Source organism: Lolium rigidum, chromosome 6 (assembly GCF_022539505.1).
Source record: "Lolium rigidum isolate FL_2022 chromosome 6, APGP_CSIRO_Lrig_0.1, whole genome shotgun sequence".
NCBI lineage: Eukaryota > Viridiplantae > Streptophyta > Magnoliopsida > Poales > Poaceae > Lolium > Lolium rigidum.
The window spans coordinates 188351603-188373261 of NC_061513.1; the positions used below are offsets into that span (position 1 = coordinate 188351603).

General features: G+C 44.1%; 2 protein-coding genes and 1 long non-coding RNA gene across 3 annotated transcripts; all 3 read right to left on the minus strand.

Annotated features, from left to right (window-relative positions):
* Positions 1–4129: 4129 nt before the first annotated feature.
* Positions 4130–8637, minus strand: LOC124666175 (DNA replication licensing factor MCM4). Its single transcript, XM_047203523.1, has 17 exons — positions 8157–8637; positions 7942–8070; positions 7372–7453; positions 7140–7272; positions 6972–7043; positions 6752–6874; positions 6560–6673; positions 6270–6482; positions 6091–6189; positions 5848–6008; positions 5671–5767; positions 5364–5522; positions 5207–5287; positions 5024–5102; positions 4769–4905; positions 4618–4668; positions 4130–4537 (listed from the first exon to the last, which is right to left on the minus strand). The coding sequence occupies exons 1-17, from the start codon at positions 8620–8622 to the stop codon at positions 4463–4465; spliced, it is 2271 nt and encodes a 756-aa protein (XP_047059479.1). The 5' UTR covers positions 8623–8637; the 3' UTR covers positions 4130–4462.
* Positions 8638–18789: 10152 nt separating this feature from the next.
* On the minus strand, positions 18790–19918 carry LOC124663645 (alpha-glucan phosphorylase, H isozyme-like). Its single transcript, XM_047201317.1, has 3 exons — positions 19815–19918; positions 19606–19734; positions 18790–18984 (listed from the first exon to the last, which is right to left on the minus strand). The coding sequence occupies exons 1-3, from the start codon at positions 19866–19868 to the stop codon at positions 18790–18792; spliced, it is 378 nt and encodes a 125-aa protein (XP_047057273.1). The 5' UTR covers positions 19869–19918.
* A 273-nt stretch (positions 19919–20191) lies between these two features.
* Positions 20192–21366, minus strand: LOC124659029. Its single transcript, XR_006989420.1, has 3 exons — positions 21284–21366; positions 20629–20721; positions 20192–20244 (listed from the first exon to the last, which is right to left on the minus strand). It is a non-coding gene; the product is annotated as an uncharacterized LOC124659029 (long non-coding RNA).
* Between the last annotated feature and the right edge of the window lie 293 nt (positions 21367–21659).

A 21659-nucleotide genomic window follows, 5' to 3' on the forward strand; every position in this document is an offset into this window, starting at 1 on the left:
TAGGGCTACAAGAGCTCCCTCAAGCCGGAGTTAACAAGCTCCACAACATTCGGCATTCATATTTAAGTAACCTTTAGAGCATAATAGATCATTGCAATTTAGACCGAGAACTAACATAGCATACACACCGTCACCAATAGCTATGAAAGGGGGAATAGATCGCATCAATACTATCATAGTAATAGTTAACTCCATAATCTACAAGAGATTACAATCATAACCTACGCCAAGAACTACATGATGCACACACCGTCACCTTTACATCATGAAGGAGGAATAGACTACTTTAATAACATCACTAGAGTAGCACATAGATTAATAGTGATACAAAGCTCATCATATGGATCTCAATCATGCAAGGCAGTTCATGAGATCATTGTATTGGGGTACATGAGAGAGAGATTAACCACATAGCTACCGGTAGAGCCCTCAGCCTCGGGGGAGAACTACTCCCTCCTCATCATAGGAGACAGCAGCGGCGATGAAGATGGTGGTGGTGTCGATGGAGATGCCTTCCGGGGGCACTTCCCCGTCCCGGCAGGGTGCCGGAACAGAGACTTCTGTCCCCCGAATTGGAGTTTCGCGATGGCGGCGGCTCTGGAAGGTTTTCTAGTGTTTCGTTAATCCGTGTCGAAGATTTAGGTCAGGACGGCTTAAATAGGCGAAGAGGCGGAGTCGGAGGGGCCACGGGGGTCCCACACACTAGGGGGGCGCCCCCCCCCTAGGCCGCGCCGCCACCATGTGTGGGGCCCCCAGGGCTCCCCTCTGATCCCTCTTTGGGTCTCTGGAAGCTTCCGGGAAAAATAAGGTTCTGGGCGTTGATTTCGTCCGATTCCGAGAATATTTCCTTTGTAGGATTTTTGAAACCAAAAACAGCAGAAAATAGCAACTGGCTCTTCGGCATCTCGTCAATAGGTTAGTGCCGGAAAATGCATAATAATGACATGTAATGTGTATAAAACATGTGAGTATCATCATAAAAGTAGCATGGAACATAAGAAATTATAGATACGTTTGAGACGTATCAGCCCTGTACGGATTCTTTCATCGGAAAGTTGAAGTAATCAACCTCCTTTCTAACGACAAAGCCAACGCCACCAACAACAGGAGGGCCATTGTTATCATTATGGTGCTTGACATAAAAGATTTTCCTCCATAAACCCCAGTGGGGATCAATGCCGAGGAAAGCCTCGCATACAGTGATGAAAATGGAGAGATGAAGAATGGAATTTGGAGTCAGCTGCCAGAGCTGGATCCCATAGAAAAAGAGAAGGGAACGAAGAAAATCGTAGGCAGGAAGAGAAAGCCCACGAAACAAGAAGGCGACGAACATAACAGTGAATCCTTTAGGAGGTTTTGGGCGAGAAGATGGACCTGGGAGATGAATGTCGTTGTCGGATGAAGAGATGAGGCCGAGGGTGCGCAGCTTGTTCATCTCAAGATTGGAAATGGTGGAGGCGCTCCAATCACGGCTGATCTAGCTCGTGCCTGATGCGCTGGTACCCTTCTTCTTGCCCATGACGTCCGGAGCTCTTGAGAGAAGGAACAGAGGTGAGAGGAAAGGCTGAGGAAGAAGATGAGCAGTGTGGAAGCGAGAAAAGTAAAAAATAATGGGAAGGCCCCTTATTTATAGCATGAGCTGATGGGAAATCGTGGCCATAACTCCCAAGCGATCGTGGGAGGTGGACAGAGATCCAGTCGTACACGTGTCGCTCTAAAGAAAACAGAACTGGCGGCCCATTGTTCCCACGATGTGCGAAAATCGAGGAGGCGCCTCGGTCAATGCGCGAGCACTGGTCATTTCCTAAACATGACCGCACAGGAGTAGGGTGGGCCCATCAGGTCACGTCTCGTCAATCAAACCGCAGCCGTGGTGACGTCATCAGTGATGTCATGAAAGGTGTCGACTCTGATTGAAGCATCCGAGAAAATATTAAAATCATTGAGTGGATTAACTTGAGTCTATGCACGGTTGCAAACATCCGCACCTAGACTCGGGGGCTACTCCCATCGGGAGCGCTGGACGCGCACCCGATAAATTTAAACTCGAAGAAAGATTGAATCGTTTGGCTCGAGTCTGCACCCGGTTGCAAGCACCCGAGCCCAGACTCGGGGGCTACTCCCATCGGGAGCGCCGATTGCGCACCCGACGAACTCTTTTACCACTCCAGGATCATGCCCGGGGACTTGATTCTGTGTAGAGTAGCGTTGTTTTGCCATCGGCAGTTAACCAGCAAAGCTGGACACGTTACTCAATATCCTTTACGCATTAAACCTTACTTGAAAAATTGAAGCCCCGATGCAAATGTATCGGATGACCTATGAAGACCTGCTGAAAGCTTCGGCAGAAGAAGACATTCGAGTGGCACAACTTGAGTCTACGCACGGATTGCAAGCATCCGTACCTAGACTCGGGGGCTACTCCCATCGGGAGCGCTGGACGCGCACCCGATAGAAGGAGATGATGTTGTTACAAGGAGAACAAGAATTATCAAGAGAGAAGAACATTCGGTGGAGGCATGCTTTAGTCTCTACCCGAAATATCTTCGGCTAGACACTCGGGGGCTACTGACGTGGGCATTACCCTTCGGGTAACTGTTATTGCCCTATCATGTACGGTCCAACTGGAGGCCCATGAAGACACCCGATGGCGAGGTGGGCCACTACGTCGGTGCCGAAGAAGGTTCTTGAAGAACAAGACGAAGAAACGAAGAATACAAGGAAAGTCTAGAACTAGGGTCCTTTGTAACCTAGTCGTCCCCTGGCAGATCTCTCGAGACCTGGCTCCCTATATAAGGGCCAGGAGAGGGGCTGCCGAGGGACACACGCAATCTTAGAAATTTTAGCCACCGCAAGTCCAGAGCTAGGTCCCCATAGAACTTAGCATCTCGACGAGATCACAGCCGAAACCTTCGGCACCCCATTGTAACCCGATATTTTCATAATCAAGATCAGACAAGCAGGATGTACGGGTTTTACCTCATCGAGGGCCCCGAACCTGGGTAAATCGCTTTCCCCGCTTGTTTGATAACCGATGTCTCGTGTCAGCCTACAAGATTCCATCTATCCTAAGCCCCAAACGGAGGGCATTGCCGAGTAGTACCCTCGACACACGCCCCGCCCTTAAGGGAACACGCGATTTTCTTTCGTGAATCTCCACGTGCCACCGCACAGAAAGAGACGCGTGCGGAGCTTGTGTGTATATTTTCCCTTTAATATATACTCAATTAACCCTTCTTCTGAAGGCGGTTGCTGTCTATTTTTATTTTTTTTGCTAACTATCTAGTTTGTCATGTCCCTTAAGGTACTAACACATGACAGACAACTGCATGTGCTGGGAAAGTTGATGCTTGGAAAAGTTCAGCCCCTCTCTCTAACGACTCTTTGCTACCCCTTCGATTCATACTAATCAACTCTAATATGAATAGATCTAAACACATTTTAGTTTTAGATATATCCATACAAGAGTCAAGTAATGTGAATCGGATGAAGTACCTCTTTTTTTTCGATTTCAGCTCTTTCCTAGCTTGTAGACAGCGAATGTCTTCTTTTGCTTTTTGGAAGTCGAAGCTAGTAGATAGCACAACGAATAATGCCCAGTATATACTTGCTATTTACTTCTTTTTGCAGAAAAAAAAAACTCGATCTATTCTAAGTTCCCGAACACTGCTACTGATATTATGGCCTATTCCAAAGGATCACACCGCCTTGTTTTTTCCTTTCTATCTTTCATTCCACCCATCAGACCAAAGTCCAAACAGTCATACGAAAACATTTCATCAGTCATATATCAGGATTGATTTAATTATGGCATCCTTGATCTTGCCTGAAACAACAATTCACCGATCTAAAGTACACATGCTTTTACCACAAGAGCCACCCACTCCAACGCTGGAAGCTCCAACATGAAATAAATAGCCGTTCTACTACTTCGTTTGTAGGACTGGTGCCAAATGCATTCACGTGAGGTGGAACCCACCAACAAGAAAATGAAAACAAGACCAACCCAGGCACTTGGCATTTTTGTAGAAGAAAACTCCTAAGCACCCGCCGAACCCAAGGTTCGAACCTGGCTGGACAGCGTGCACTCCAGCACACCTTGCCATCAGTCTGTTCTCCACCAACAAGAAAATGAATTTATGGTTTCCTGCTCTACAACGCTAGAGCACAAACAGGACATGGATTCAATTTGGGCGACAACACTATGTCATTGCCCCTCAAACAAATTATCTGCTAATGCAAAACTAACAATCACTAGAGCAGCGTTAAGAAATCTTGGAAGTCATACAAATACAATCAGGACCATGAAAAACCAAACAGGTTAACACTTTCCACCGCTCTGAGCTCTACAGAGATCAGATCTTCAACTTCAAGAGAGGAAGAGGTGTCAGCACATGGTCATGGTAGATTCAGTCGATGCTAGCTTAAGTGGTCGATGCCATTGAAAGTAGATGATGACACATCAGGTCCTCTTCACACTTTCTCCATGGATAAGTGCAGAACCCTCACTCATAAGAGTGCCAAGAGCAACGCGAATCTGTACATTTGTTTTCATGAATCCATCAGTCAGGCCACTAAATCAATGCAGGTATAACAGAAATTTGAGTTGTGACTTACATCATGCAGATGAACTTCCATGGAGCTCTGTTTCCTCACTTCTTCCAGCAACTGCACGATGATCAGGAAATACACTTGGATCAGTCCAGGTGAAAATAGTGATGATGGTAACAGGGAACAAAATAGCCAAGGAGAGGTAAGGTTTCTATACCTCAGTCATACGCATTGAGGGCCCTCCAATCTGCATTTTCTCCATCATAAGGTTTCGGACAGCCGCAACAAGATTGTCACGTCTCTGCCTTTCACTTGCAGATACTCCAGTCATGATTAGATCCATGTCAATAGTCCCTTTTGAGATTAAAATATATATAAGCACACCCCGGTCAAGAAAAAATCAGCACTGCAAATTGGTGTCACGAGAAAAAAAAATGCATGACATATGGAGGGTAAAGCATGTTTAACTTACCTGTTGCATGATCAGTTGCAGACTGCTGCATGGCCACTTCAAGAAGCCTAAACGCTTCTCTAACATCTCCCACTCCAACCTGTTGAGAAGATCAAAGTTTTTAGTCTCAGCAACAAATCAGCACGATGAAAATGATATGAAGCTATATAATAATCGCACAAAAAATCATAAAATAATCATTACCTCTTCTGAGAAACGCATTCGTGCCAGCGCTTCACTGAGACGAATCAGGCTCTCAATTTGCCTAGCTGTTGCAGTGATGACCTATCCACCAGTTACAAAACCATCAATGGCGCATTATCATTCAAAGCATATGAACGTGGTAATACAACTACCCTACCTTCTTTCTGCTCCCAGGGCTGTTTCCTCTTTTCCTCATCTCAACGTAGCCACGGGTCAATTCTTCTGCAGCTTCATCAGATAACTGTGGCTGGATGTTCCTTGCATAGCTTATGTATGCAACTAGTGTGGGCAAGTCCAAGACCTGGTGCTCCACTACCTGCATATCAGCATGAACACAACTAATAAGAAATTGGCTCATCTAGGAAACCTGTTATAATTTATTAAAATATTGCACTGTTAGCAATTTCTTCAAACAGAGCAGTTAGGTTAAAGTTTGAGGTATAAAATCTGAGATGAGGACTTACTTCTGGATTCTCAAAATGCAATGAAACAATATGCTTAGCCAGCCGCCTATCAGTTTGCTCGTCTGCCTTGTCCAGGATAAGATAAATCAGGTCAAATCTGCATAAAAGGAAATGTTACTACAGTTAGAATACTTCTAATTGTTTGTCCACTTTACAGACATGAAGGCATGCACTTACCTTGACATCAGTGTTGGAGGAAGGTGTATATTGTCAATCACAGAAAGCCTTGGATTGTACCGTGATTCAGATGGATTTGCACATGCTAGAACAGATGTTCTAGCATTTAAGGACGCAATTATTCCAGCCTTTGCAATAGATACAGTCTGCTGCTCCATCACCTGTATATTTTCAATAAAGATGTTTGAGTAATCATATCATCGATGCAAATTTGGAGGGGAACAATTCAATGAGAGAACATACCTCATGTAGCATGCTTCGAGCATTATCAGACATCTTGTCAAACTCATCGATACAGCAAACACCTTTGTCACTCAAAACAAGTGCTCCACTCTCAAGAACCTAAGATGTACCATGCCAGTTATAAAAGATGTATGTACATAAGATTACTGTGAAAATGATGGGAATTACAGTTAACTTACAGTTTCACCAGTTTCAGGATCCTTCGCAACATAAGCAGTGAGGCCAACTGCTGAACTGCCTCTTCCGCTTGTGTAAATACCACGAGGAGACAGTTTATGCATGTACTGGAGAAGCTGGGATTTACTCGTTCCAGGATCACCAACAAGCAAAATGTTGATATCACCTCTGAAGTTAGCTCCAGAAGGAAGCCTCAAAGCATTGCCACCAAAAAGCTACAAGCAGTATACAGTGTTAAGCTAGCTTATGAGACGACTTTCTGAGGGGAAAGCTAGATATTGCATGAACATACCTGACAAAGCAGGCCCCTCTTAACATCATCCAGTTCCCATATGTTCGGAGCCAATGATCTTGTCAATCTATCATAGATATCAGGCAACTTTGAAAGTTCTTTTAACTTTTCAATCTGCAATCACAAAAGCAGCGAGTACTACTAAGATTTCCACAAAGTCCCATCCAAGAGATATAGGAGATTGAGGCAGACCTTATCTCTGACAAAGTGGTCTTCAGAAGACTTGCTAGCGTTGGTATTGTCAATATCCATAGAGTCCTCAATATGAAGCCTCGACTTGTCTGTCTTCTTTATGTGAAGGCAATCAATGTATGTCTGAAGAAGAAAATTGTTAGCAATACATTAGGACAATATAAAACACTTTCAGAATTGAAAAAATATATAGGATAACACTCAATCCCATATCCTCTACCTTGAAAATTGACTTTACTGTCCTCTGGCTTGGCCCAATTCTGATACTCATAGCCCTGTATATCCCAGTGATCTACAAAAGGTGCAAACAGAAAAAAAATTAACACTTCGCCATAAAACCACATGCCAATATATTTTTCAATTCACAAAAAAAGGTTAAACTCCTAACCTCAACCCTGTCTCCAGGCTTTCCAGCATCAACAAGCTTATCGTGCATCACAACACTAACTGTATGAGGAGTACCACCTTCCGGTATCTCATCTGGTGTTTCCTGCAACTTTATGATCTGCTTGTCCGAAAATCTAGTTTGCGAACAATATATGTTCCATAAAATAGTCAGGACTGTGAACCAGTTAAGCGTGATGTAAAGTTAGAAATGGCTGAAAGAAGAATATAGCTACCTGCATCGATTATGGACTAGAGTCATAGAGTTGGAGGCTTTACATTGTTCTTTCTGGCATATGTGCGGTTCAGTTACTCTCCCTGTAAATAGATGGACCATTAGTCACCATATCATTTCAGCGTAAAATCAGGATAGTGAAGAATTCCTAATCCTATGCATGTTTTGGCTACCAGAATACATTCTTAACCGGAGGGGGGTGGTATGCCTGGTAACCACCAGTAACCAGAAAATACAGGATTTTAACTCACAAGTGCTTGGTCATTTTAAAATATTTTTGCAGAAAATCTTCAAACAAATTGAACAGAATTTGCAAAATTTCAATTAAACCTGTATGTTTTCTCAAGTAAAATAATTTACCGGATGGGGCCAGTTACCAAACCTCCGGTCCTATGAAGTTTTGCAGCAGCTACGTATAAGATATACTATTACAAAGTATTTCCAAATATAAAAAAATAGGAAAAATAGCTAACAATTAAACTGAGGTTCGATGCAGACAGCAATTTGTCTAAAACATTGACTACAGATCAGCACTGTGCGTAACAAATATCCATACTAGTATCATACATACCTCTATCAACCATGACAGGCTCTGAGTAGAAGCCACAAACAAGGCAGCGGAATACAGCCTCCTTCAGCTCCGGTATGACTGAGCTGCATCGAATTATCATACCCTTAATCGACACCATCTTCTCAATATCTACAATGAAGGCAAATACAGGCATAAGTTAAGCAATGTGTAGCCGCATAGTTTCACATAAACAGGCTCTGCAAAAAAAATCTCACCTGATGGGTTCAGATTCCTCAAGCAGATCGAGGACTTGAGGTTGTAGATCCTTGTCTGGATGTGCTTCTCGAAGAGCGGCTCAATACGCGCCACGAGGTCCATGAGCACGATGTCAAAGATGGCGAGGACCTCGAGCGGGTAGCGGACCATCTTGCCATACAGGTCAGGATCGTGGTCGAACACGTCGTGTGCATCCACGTCAAGCGACTCCCCGCCCTCGAGCTCAAGGATGCGGTGGATGGCCCTCATGTACTTGCCCTCGTCCATGACTGGGTCGACGCGGCCGGCGTCGCGCGGATCCCGGAAGTGTCGCAGAAACCGCAGGATGGCGGCGTTGACGTCCTGCACGCTGATATTGGTGCCCCAGACGAAGACCGGGGTGGCGTCGACGCCACCACCGCCGTCGGTCTCGGGGGTGTCCTCATCCCCGGCTTCGGAGGACAGCGGGACGTCATCGGTGGACATGGGGGTGGACGGAGTTGGCGGGAACCGTCCGGTCCAGTTCTGGCGCTGTCGGGAGGCACCGGCACCGGACGGGGTGCGGCGGCCGGGTGGAGGCGGCGTCTCAAACCCACCGAGGGAGGGGGACGAGGCGAACGGGCTGGCAGAGCCGCGGCGGCGGCGTCCGCCGGCACGCCGCGCGGACTGGGGAGGGGACGAGTTGGTCGCCGGGAGCGGGCTCGATGGCCGGGCATCGGGCGACGATACAGCTGCAGAGTCGATAAAAAAGGATGAGATTTTCTTCACAGTAATCGTAATGTTAGCAGGAAAATCAGGCGATCTTGGAAAGAGGTGAGGATTAGATCTTACTGTTGGGAGAGTTCCCGCCGTCGTTAGACGCCATGGCTTGCGCGCAGAGAGAGACGAGGGCGGGGGGGAGACGAGGGTTGGGGTAGAGATGACAGGGAGGGAGGGGCAGGGGAACTGGGTAAATGGCGGGAGGCGGCGGCGGGAAGAGAGGAATGGCGGGAACAAGGGCAAAGTTTCCCGCCAAGTGATGCGGGCTCTCTGTCTGTGGGCTGCGCCTGTCTGTCTTACGAATCGAATAGTGGGTGTACCAAGTGGGCCCGTAACTACGGACCACGTGCCGTGCAAGAATGGGCTGCATTTCTTAAAACCTGAGTGACTTGGGCTCTGGGGAGGGGGATTTCTGTTTGCCGCTTTATTTTGATTTTCTTGATATCCGATTTCATTCTTCCTTTAACTTTTTTTATTTTTTTTGTTTTTCTTTTCTTTATGCAGATTTAATTTGTAATTTTTATTTTCTATTCTTGTTTTCCCTTCTGTTCATTTTTACAGTATTTAAAATATACTTATTATATTTTTAAAATACATTAACATATACATTGTCATAAGAGAAGCTCGAGAAGATTCATAAATCCTTCTTGGCTCTATGCAACACACATCATGTGCAAAGACTGATAAGGGGTTGCCCGATCTTCTCAGTAAGCACGGTGGTGTTGATGAACACACGATGAACACAACGGAGATAACACGATGAAGAGGTGGAGATAACTTGTATGACGCCAACGAAATCTCTCGATTGATTCCTGTCGCCAATGCAACATCTCTCAACCCTGTAAGATATTCGTAACTCCACACACTTGCGCACGTAGCCGCCGACCATGAAGCGGTAAATTGCAACCGTCTAATTCCCAATGGAACATCAGATCACACAAAACTTTCAGTAGCAAAACACCAAATCGATGCGAATTGGTGTATAGATTCAATAGAGTTGCAAAGCAATCAACTATGAACTAGGGTTTATCTTAAACGTGGTTCTAACCTAATCCGGGGGCATCCTGGGCACTTATATAGGGGTTCAGGATGACCAGAAGTCGAAAATAACGAGTACAAACCGGCCCAGATCGGGATCTGGTCGAAACTGACACGGACTCGGCCGGCGTGGGGGCGGTTCAACCGGGCCAGGGACCGGGCGGACCGGCAGCGAACGGGCGAGGCGCCGGGCCGCCACCGGGCCAAAAGCCAGGCGCTCAGTATACCCCATCCGGTTGGCACCGGTGGGTGGGCCGGTCGGGGTCGGGCCATCCAGCGCATGGGCCGGCGGCGCCGGGCTGGGCGCCGGGTTGACCAGACTTGATGCTAGCCTTGACGTCTTCTTCTCCCTCCTTCGCGCATGCCTCCCGCTCCTCCCTCGCGCGTCCATGGGATGTCTTCACGTCCATCATCATGTTCAGCTGCTCCCCTCTTCCTCGTGTGATGCTTCCTCTATCCTCGTACCTGATCATACACAAGTCAAAGGACTTAGGCAGTATAAAATTCTCATCAATCAAAGTATCATTTAAGAACAAGTTCACCTGTTGTTTTAGTAACTTCGCACAAGCTCTTGTCATAGGTCCAATCCTAATTTCATTGGACTTGAGCTTCACAGCAACATCGTCTTCATCTTGCAATGACGGAGGTAGTAGTACGATGGGGATGTCCTCATCATCTCGCCCCTCCCCCCTTCAAAAGGCGTCGACCTCGACGCTCCAAGGTCTTCTCCGTCATATGGTGTCAAATCAACAACATTGAAAGAATTACTAACACCAAACTCATCAGTTGAAAGATCAAAAGAGTATGCATTATCATTGATCTTGGCAATCACTTTGTAAGGACCAGCACCACAAGGAAGCAACTTGGACTTCCGTAGCTTCGGGAACCTATCCTTGCGAAAATGTACCCAGACCATATCTCCAGCTTGAACAACATATCCTTGCGCTTCTTGTCCATCCTTGCAGCATTGTTCTTGCCTTTCTTCTCAATCAGCTCTTTAGTCTTCTCATGTATCTTCCGTACAAAATCTGCCCTCTTTGATGCCTCCATATTGACTCGCTCATGTATGGGTAAAGGCAACAAGTCAAGTGGAGTAATGGGTTTGAAACCATACACCACCTCAAACGGACACAACTCTGTGGTAGAATGTACCGCCATGTTGTAAGCAAATTCCACATGCGGCAAACAATCTTCCCACTCCTTCAAGTTCTTCTTGATCATGGATCTCAACAGTTGTGACAATGTTAGGTTCACCACCTCAGTTTGACCATCAGTTTGGGGATGACAAGTAGTACTGAAGAGTAGCTTTGTCCCCAGCTTTCCCCAAATTGTCTTCCAGAAGTAGCTCACGAACTTCACGTCACGATCAGAAACAATAGTCTTCGGGACTCCATGAAGATTGCGCTGAATATCTGTCATTTGTTCTTGGATTGTATTGACGATATCATTAGTAGTGTCAAGCTTCTTGGTGACCTTCTGAATGTCATCATTAAGACCTTCGCCCTGTTCGCGGAATTCACGTCGCATCTCATTGCGAAGAGCTTCATACTCCCTCCAAGAAACAATATCAGCTCCATCCTTCTTTTTCTGGTCAACAATTTTAGCATCACTAGAAGACATGGTTAGTAGGTTAGTGCACTAAAACAAATATCGGTGGTGGTACTATCACAACTCACGCAAAACTGATAAGAAAAGATAAATCTTACCGCTCCAAAGTGAATTAGTATTGCTTACCACTTGGATTAACAATTAGTGCATGGATGTAGCGAAGCGAATATCAAGGGTATAAGAACAATCACACGACAAAGCAGGATATATGTGGGGCTGTAGGTAGGCTACCTATTTGCACCAATACCAAGCTCTAGCGTTGACCGTATAACAACCAATGATACTCACACAAGGCAATAAATGTGGCAATACAACTATATGGATGAACATGTTGCAATGCACTCGAGAGACACTAGCAAAGCTCAACGGGACAGGCACAAGATTGCTCAACTACGGGTGCAGAAAATTAAACTAGGCCTTCACTTGATCTTACTAGTACTTCACTTTTTCTCTTCATTTTTTTTATTTTTCTTTTTATCACACACGCAACTATATAGCTCTTTTTGCTTCTTTTCTATTTTCTCTTTTTTTGAGTCTACACTTTGTAACATGGCCAACGGAAATTGCAAAGCACCAAAACCCTAATGAGCAGCCTGTCGAGCGGTAAAACTAGTCTCTTTTGGGAAAGTTCCTAGTCACTGACATCGAAAGGTTGTGTCTATGGTTGGGAACAAGCAAACTGTACGCTATGTGGACTCGGAGCAACAAAAACCGACAACTAGATGATAGTGAAAACACAAACCCTAACAATCTACTAGATGGAAGAAAAAGATACGCAAAAACAACTACGAAAAGCAACTAAAATCGAAATTGATGCAATCTAAGGCTATGGAAAACCCTAACCCTAATATTGACTTTTTCTGGATAGGAAAACACTCACAACTCAACTATGGGGTGGATTGTGGATGGCTTACGGAAGAAACACTGAAATCTGATACCAAGATGATAAGGGGTTGCCCGATCTTCTCAGTAAGCACGGTGGTGTTGATGAACACACGATGAACACAGCGGAGATAACACAATGAAGAGGTGGAGATAACTTTTATGATGCCAACGAAGTCTCTCGATTGATTCCTGTCGCCAATGCAATAGCTCTCAGCCCTGCAAGATATTCGCAACTCCGCACAATTGCGCACGTAGTCGCCGACCACGAAGCGGTAAATTGCAACCGTCTAATTCCCAATGGAACATCAGATCACACAAAACTTTCAGTACCAAAACACCAGATCGATGTGAATTGGTGTATAGATTTAATAGAGTTGCAAAGCAATCAAGAACTAGGGTTTATCTTAAACGTGGTCCTAAACCTAATTTGGGGGCGTCCTGTGCACTTATATAGGGGTTCAGGACGACCAGAATTCGAAAATAACGAGTACAAACCGACCCAGATCTGGATCTGGTCGAGACTGAAACGGACTCGGCCGTCATGGGGGCCGGTTGAACCGGGCCAGGGACCGGGCGGGACAGCAGGGACCGGGCGAGGCGTCGGGCTGCCACCAGGCCAAAAGCCAGGCGCTCAGTATACCCCATCCGGTTGGCACCGGTGGGTGGGCTGGTCGGGGCTGGGCCATCCAACGCAGGGGCCGGCGGCACCGGGCTGTGCGCCGGGTTGCCCAGACTTGATGCTGGCATTGACGTCTTCTTCTCCCTCCTTTGCGGATGCCTCCCGCTCCTCCCTCGCGCGTCCATGGGATGTCTTCACGTCCAGCACCATGGTCCAGCTGCTCCTCTCTTCCTCGTGCGATGCTTCCTCTATCCTCGTACCTGATCATACACAAGTCAAAGTACTTAGGCAATATAAAATTCTCATTAATCAAAGTATCGTTTAAGAACAAGTTCACCTGTTGTTTAAGTAACTTCACACGAGCTCTTGTCATAGGTCCAATCCTAACTTCATTGGACTTGAGCTTCACAGCAACATCGTTTTCATCTTGCAATGACGGAGGTAGTAGTTCGGTAGGGATGTCCTCATCAAAGACCGGAAGAAGTTTGCCGCATAACAGAAGTCTCTCTTTGTCAAGGTGGACAACATTTTCAGCACCTGCGTGACATCGACCAGCGAACCCATGTGCATAACTTGGCGTTCCTGGATCCTCTTAAAGTCGATGTGGAGATGTGGTGAGCAACTTCTCTCCTGAAAAAAATGAGTTTGGCACGCACTTATGAATGGTGGCCATATTGGGTAACCCAGTTCCAGAGCCTGCCATGAAAGTCGCCAATGGCCTACTTTAGGACTCAGACGTCCTCCTTGTTACAGTTGTCTCGCCACCAAGAGGAGTGGATGCGGCACGAGCTGGGCGCCCACGGTGCAATCTATCTCAGGCGGAGATGGTAACCTACCGAGCGCATGGCATATGCTTCAATTGCGAGTAGCAGTTAAACCATGGTCATCGTTGCAAGAAGTTGTATATCATGGAGGTTGATCCATTGCTCGATCATGACAATGAAGCTAATAATGGCTGATTTATAGCATCCCTATCTAGCTTATCATCTTGAGGATGAGATAACTCTTGAGGAGGGAGAAATGTCACGTGAAGGCTTTATAGTAGGGATATCATTTTTTTTATCCATAGGATTGTTTCTCTAGAATTATATTCCAGGTTAGTTTTTCCTTTCCAAGTTTGTTTGGATTCTTGCCTTAGTCATTAAGTAATATATGTGGCTATTTAACGCCCGCCTCTAGTCCCTTGCGAGAAATCAAGAAAGAATCAGATATAATATCTCCTTCCATGTTAATTCTTATCCGCTTCTATTGTGCGACAACTCCTCGACGATTGGACTTGCGTTATAGAGATCCGTGGGTGCGATGTATTGCCCTCTGTGTGACAGAGGAACACCTTTAGTTGCCTGTTTAGTTAACCATTATAGGGGTATCTTGAATAAGAAGTGCGAGGGTTAAATGAGCATACTCGCTCGTTTGTTCTATAAAATTTTAGAAAATGTTAGTCATGTTTATGGTATTGTTGATTAATTTTGGCATGCTTAACATTTCAGTTCAAATTAAATACTAATCGATAATCCCCAAGAGCATGGAATCATCGTCGCACAATTCAATAAGCATCTGAGTGTTGAACCCATAAGGAGTTGAAGGCAAACTATCTACTCTCTGAAGCCACGTAACCCACTTATATGTCCCTAAATGCAATGAAGTAAAATATGAAAGTTTTTAATTTATTGATACTGCTAACTACGAAGTGCTACACCTAGAGATGTAATGGAACTTATGCAAGGTGTAGCTTATGCAAGGTTAAGTGGATGAAGGTAACTTAGGGGAGCAAACATTCTAGGCATATGGTTGTTTCATCTGTTTTGGTTATTGCAAATAGCGAGGCACATATTTTATACTAGCTATATTTATACATATAAGTTTCATAAATATAGTCTATTGTTTCTTTCAAGGAGGATTCGTAAATAGGCACAGCCACGGACACAAGCAAATATGTCACAAGGCAGTTTACGCACATGCTAGGGAGTTATTAAGACATAAAGTTCAACCACCGTTGTAAGTTTCAAGGTCCCCATTAATTTATCCCCATTGATTAATATGTTATTAACAGTCATGCATCTAAAAGGCGGGACACGATTTCTATCATCTCCGACCATCCTTAACCTCTAAACACACGCAACAATGACAACCTTATGCATTTCATCAGCATATATATTCACTCATACATTAGTATATAAGATCATTTTAGAAGATTAAAAAAAATTATGCAACCATAAAAAAAATCTTTCACCATAGCCATGAACAAGCAAATACTCAAATCTAGACATAGGGATGCAATAGATAGTGGGAAAATGATAGATTGCACTCAACACCAAGTTTTCCAAGAGATAACAACAGAGAGATCGACGGGGAGGATGAAGGTGGTGTTGCTATAAATGTTGATGATGTCCACGCCAGAGGGGGTGCAGCCACCCAGATGTAGGGGTGGAAACAGAACGGATTATTTCCGACCAACTAGAGGCTTACGGAAGGCGAAAATGGATTCATTCAAATATTTGATGGATATGGTCACGAATACGACTAATAGTTAACAGATAAGAAAAGGATATGGTTTTATTAGGGTGTGTTTGGTAGCCCGGGTGATCTCAGAATTTCTCACCCCAACCTAGCTGAAGTGACCAAACTTTGTTTGTTAGCCTGGGTCGTATCATCTCAGCACTGCCAGGGTCATACGAAAAACGCCTCTCAGCTAGGCTGGGTTGTGAAGCTCAAAACGAGCTTCACAACTCGCCCAGGCTCACCTCATACCCGCAGAACACTGTAGTTGGCCCCGTACCCCCCGCCGACCCCCACCCTCAATCTTTTCTCTCCTCATTTCCCCCCATCCCCTTCTCTCAGCCTCCTCCCGCTCCCCTCCCGCTCCGACCGACGAGGAGCTTGCGACTGCGCGCTCCGGCCTGCCCCCGCCGCCGAGAAGCTCGCATGCCGGCCCTACTCCCGCTCTAGCCCTCCTCCGCAGACGAGCAGCCAGAGTCAGAGCCCTCCGGCCCGTTCCGCCGACGAGAAGCCACAGGTCGGCCGTCCTCCCGATGCAGCCCTTCCCCGCGCCTCCGCCACGCCACGGACGGGCTTCGCCACCGCGTCGACGCTGGCCTACGTCGCCGCCTTCTGGGCGCCGAGCTGCGCCGCCGCCTCGACGCCGGCCTGGCGGCCTGCGTCGCCACCACGGGACGAGCTCTGCCTTTCCCTCGACGCGTCTCTGCCTCTCCATCCCCGCGCCTCTACCTCTACTGGCGGGAGCCCTCCTCTGCCTCCCGAGGGACGACGCCGAGCCGGCCAGGCGAGGCCGCGGCGTACGACCGTTGATGCTGCGGGATGGAGTTCCTTGGCGAGCTCCATGGCGTGGAGCTAACCTAGGACCCGATTGCTTTTTTTTCTTTTTTGTTAAGGTTCTTTTCGTAAAAAGGTTAGAGGTGGGAAGTGCCCATATGAGAAGTCATTCCAAACACTCTCTCTATTCAGCATGTTTCAGTGCGTACGGGCTAACAAACATGTAACAAAATCTTAGCCCAACTAGTCTGAGGTGAGCAATGCTCAGATGGGAAAGTGATTCTGAGGCCACCCGGTCTACCAAACACACCCTTAGTATTTGTCCATATATGAAAATATACCATATTTCACGGGTATATCCAGCAACTAATACATTAAATCATAGGCCTACTAATATATAAAATTGCATCCCAACCCAGAATTGGCAACCTCTTTATATATATCCTAACATCGTAACCCTACCTTCCGTCAGTTCCCACTAGCTCGTAGCTTGGCCGCCAGCTCCATCTAACACCGGAGCCCAAGCCGCTAGTGCTATTAGCATCTATTGTTGACTAGATGACCCGTTGCGCTATCGCGCAAATGCAGAATCTAACCTATAAATTTTAGCTAATTTTAATATTAAGAATTATCTTGGAATTTAGCTGCTTTGGTATAACTATAGACGTACCATTTCATCGAGGCGTTGCAGTAAGATATGACAATTTAGTAGTCTGGGAGCGGTGTTTTGGCACATGGGATCATATGATCCCTTTATTTTGAAATGCATCTTAGATACATTTTGAAATATCAAAAAAAATGAAACAAAAAGTCCGTACATACATCTTCACATTCTACACGGCTACAAAGTTGTTTCATGAAAATTCGACTTGTTTGTGACGTGTGTAAAAAAGACAAAATTACGTGCTGCAATAAAGGCTTGTCACAACATAAATTTTCTCTTTTTTATATAGACCACACAAAAAATCGGTTTTTCTCGAAACTTGATGAAGCAACATATATTATGGACATGTATACGTAAAAAATTTTGCCAAATTTTTTTGAAACTTAGAAATATATTTTCTTGGTAGAGGAAGCATACACACGCCGAGAGCCAAACTGAATTTTTGAATTTAGTACAATTTCACACTGTTTTTTTAGCTTTTATGCTTTTGTACATGCCTCCCATCAAATTATGGTTATTGTATCTAAAGATAAAGATGTAACATCATAAAAATAATCATAAAAGGATAATCATTAATTCCAACAAAAATATTTCTACTTAGTGTGAGTAGCAAGACAGAAAAAGTTGGTTTCGAGATTTTGAGCCCCTTAACGAAACCAGAAACTATTGCAAATATTTGCCTCGCGTAAATAATTTTCACCACTATTCTCAGTTGGTAGGGCTCATCCCATTGTGATTTACGTCAATGGGCCAACCTCTTCCTCTTAACCTATCATCTCCCTACCCCTCCGCGTTGATCTGCTACACCTCCCTCCATTCACTTACCTTATCACACCTAATCCATTGACCAAGTACTATGTCACAACCATCCACACCACCAACCACAGTCACCCACGCCATCAGCCTTTTGATGCTCGCCCCAAGATTTACTTAACACTTGAAAGAGTACAAAATAGATTTACCATTTAAGAATTTTAAGACAATATGTTGTCATTCCCGAATTCTAACATAATACATTTAGACAAATAGTAGAAAATCCTAAAACCCGTTGCACCGCTGGCGCAAAAGGGCGAAGCGAGACAATATTCAAGTCATAGGTTTTATAATAACTTACTTTAAATTAGCTCGTTACTTGATCTAAATGGATAGCCATTCCCTTACTTCAGTTTTATTTTATTCTTTATCTCCCATTGCGGGCAAAGACAGAAGCCAGACAATATTGCAACCATAAGTTTTATCCATGATATTATATATGCTTGAGATTTATATCTAAGCCATATGCAGACACACATTGAGCTTGAGCATAATATGTAGGCCATGATTGAAGAAGATATGGTTTCTTCGACCAACTTACATGTCAATAACACTATGAAGAAAGCGGAAATTGATCAAAAGATTGAAATAAACAAAATGTTGCCGGCGGGTGACTTTTCAAGAACCCTCCCCTATCCGATAAGGTTGTACTTAGAAAAGCCTGCATAGTTACCACATGAGGTTGATTCCACATCATAGAAGATAAACAGCGCGAAGGCAGACATGTAGGGCATCACATTATCTTAACTGCGTAGGAAACAACCCATAGTTGAAGCAGCGCACAACAAGGCACCAGTGAAGACACAAGCGAGAATATATTGTACCATAAGTAGCGAGCAGAGATATCTGAATGCTATATTATTTCCTGTAGATGGAAATACATACAAACCATGGATACCAGTATCATGCAGTAAGAGCTTCACTAAATATTTTTCAATGCATAGGAGTCCTAAGCAATCTATTTTATGAACACATAAAAAACTCAATTATGGTTTCACTGGCACAACATGTAGACGTCGGCCACCTCTACATCTCTCAACAAATCCCTCAACAAATCCCAAATGGTATCTGTTATGATACAGGTTAGTGAGCAAGTATGACCTGAAGCATCGCAGATCCAAATAGACAGATAATCTGCAAACAGCTCTTCCTTCAAAATGTTGCTGTGTAACTCGGCCACTCCATTCACCTATCAGAAAAATTTAGTGCACTGCTTTACGGTTTATGTCAGGTGATATGGGAAGACAAATAGATACTGTGACTCACGGAAGGTACAGAGTAGAGAACTAAAGCACACATAACTACATTTCAATGAAAATTCTTAGCAAGTTATCATAGAGAAACAAGTCCAATAATGGGATTCAAAATGATTAAGATATTGTGATTTGCAGAATAGATAAATAAACGCAATCATGATCCAGTAGGAGGATACTCTGTTAAAAAGATAACAATACTATTTATGTGCTTACTGTGTCTTTATTGTCTTTGACAAAGAGGCAATGGAAATCAACAATGGAACACAATAACCAAACACGGTGTGAATATAAACCTGAAGAGTTTCATGCCATTGATAAATATGAATTTGCACAAACTTAAAAGCTAACTTATGTACTCCCTCCGATCCAAAATAAGTGTCGGGCCTTTACTTCAATGTTCCAACAATTATTATGGATCGTAGAGAGTAGTAAAGATGTTCAAGCTAGCACTCGTTAACCTTGTGAAGTTGTGAGGTAACCGGTTGTAGAACATGATAATGAAATAACAAGCTGTAGAACATGACAAAGAACAAAGGTAAATAAATTGCATGTACCGTATGTGCAGCCACTACACACAAATTCGCCATCCGCACCACTGGCTTCTGGGGAGAGTTATCTAACACACTCATCGAATCGAGCTTTCCCTCAATATCCTTCCGGGTGGAGATCACCAGTTCTCTGAACTGAAAGCCAATGGCACAACTTTGTCATTTTGTGCCGTAACTGTGGTGTCCCCAAATAGTAAGTGTGCCATGACACTTACCCGCTTGTCAATTTCCTCAATAATTTCCATTTGTCGTGGAAGCAATTTCCTCATTACAGCTTGTGACCATTTCTCAAAAGCTTCAGGAAGAACTGTATAATTGGTGTAAGCAACCGCTCTGGACCGTGAGAAAGATTTGTTAATACGTACACTTGTAAAAGTAATAAAGGAAAGCTAAATACTGATGGAAAATATCAGGAAAGATATCTAACTAATATGAATCACTTGTACAAAATGAATCTCACTTATTTGTGACATCCCAAGCTTCATCCCAACCAAGTCCCTCTTCATCCATAAGAATCCTCATTAGCTCAGGGATGGCAAGAGTTGGGTGAGTGTCATTCATTTGAATAGCAACTTTGGACGGGAACTCACACCACTTCCCTGAAACTCTGTCAGGTTTCCTTTCTTTAAATCTGAAAATAATATCCTGGGAAAAAATCGTAGTCGGTAATGCTCGTCAACATTCATCGCGGAGATTAATCAAGATACCGAGAAAAGACGAAATAAAACCACGTTGTAACCGCATGAAAGATGGAAATGGTAATTAAATGTGCGATGGATCGAAATATTGGTCATGATTATGATAGTAACCATAATACATCCCTTAATAAAACTCAATCGAGCACTTTTGTTATGCAAGATGGTGAAATTTCATACAGCACGCAACAATACAAGAGAATGCAACATACTGTTTTGGAAGTATCTCAAACATCATTTCTCAAACAAACAAAAGCACAAGCTAGCGGGAGAAGCTGCTTCCTTTTGCAATAACCATTCCTCCAAGTGAAACCAACTACTACTAATTAAGTACCTGAAGTGATGCGCTGCACAGGAAAAACTGCTGCTTTAATCTCAGAAGCTTTCCCTCTTCTGTAGCATCACCAGGATAGAGAACAGCACAGATCTACAAGATGTACAATATATTTTTAAGTCAAATTAGCTAATTCATGAAGGACGGAATTGAAAAGAAAGATATAATAACTCTTCTTGTTTAAATATGGGCACCAACAGAAGATATAGGAAACACACAATACATAATTTGTAACTTATTATCTAAGATTGATTGATTAACATCCCACTTATCCCTTTTCACAACTAAAAATAATGTTAAAACCACAATAAATAACAATTTGTGTAAACCTCTTAGGAGGCGTGTAACAACTTCTATCTTTCCAATGAAATGGAACGCAAAAAAAAACTCTTTAACATCACTTATGAACAAGTTATTTAACGAGAAGGCCTGTGCATGGAAATCTGAAAAAAGGATAGTTATCACATTGGGCGGTTGTTTTACTTACTGAATTTTCGGATATTAATTTAGAGGAACAAAAGATAAAATTACTGGTTTCAGTATGTTTCTATCGACCGGGAGCAGTATCCACGTGGCTAAAGGTGCCACTGCTGGCCAACTAATGCAACTTATATGAGCAACTGAGTGACTCGATCAGTTTAGGATTTCATATAACCTGTTGTGCCCTCGAATGAAGTTGAGCAGCTGACTCATACTGGCCATCATTGAATTGAAACGAGAGCTCTGGTTCTACACAATATCAGACACCCTATAGCAAATAAAATTGAAATGAAAATATGGGGAGGGGGAAGTAGCAGCTCAACCTCCACACATGTTGGAAGCACACAACAAAAACACACCAATCTGAATCTCACCGCGATCGGCCGTCCAGCTTGTTTTAAAGCTTCACAGAAATGGATCATTACTTGTTTTAAATATGCAAAATAAAATAGGAGCAGATGCAACTATTATGCGGTAATAATAACCTGATACTGGTGATACATGACCCAATCCCTAGCTTAAACCCAAGCTACAACGTCCGGCGATACGCA

Bases quoted from the DNA above. Each gene is read 5' to 3' on its own strand.
- LOC124666175 (XM_047203523.1), bottom strand. From the start codon at position 8,622: ATGTCCACCGATGACGTCCCGCTGTCCTCCGAAGCCGGGGATGAGGAC. The intron at 7,454-7,941 runs GTATGTATGATA...ATCTATTTACAG, and splicing joins GCCTGTCATGGTTGATAGAG to GGAGAGTAACTGAACCGCAC. The intron at 7,044-7,139 runs GTTAGGAGTTTA...CACCTTTTGTAG, and splicing joins AGCCTGGAGACAGGGTTGAG to ATCACTGGGATATACAGGGC.
- LOC124663645 (XM_047201317.1), bottom strand. From the start codon at position 19,868: ATGAGGAAATTGCTTCCACGACAAATGGAAATTATTGAGGAAATTGAC. The intron at 19,735-19,814 runs GTAAGTGTCATG...ATTGGCTTTCAG, and splicing joins TTGAGGAAATTGACAAGCGG to TTCAGAGAACTGGTGATCTC. The intron at 18,985-19,605 runs GTACATGCAATT...TTTTTCTGATAG, and splicing joins GTGTAGTGGCTGCACATACG to GTGAATGGAGTGGCCGAGTT.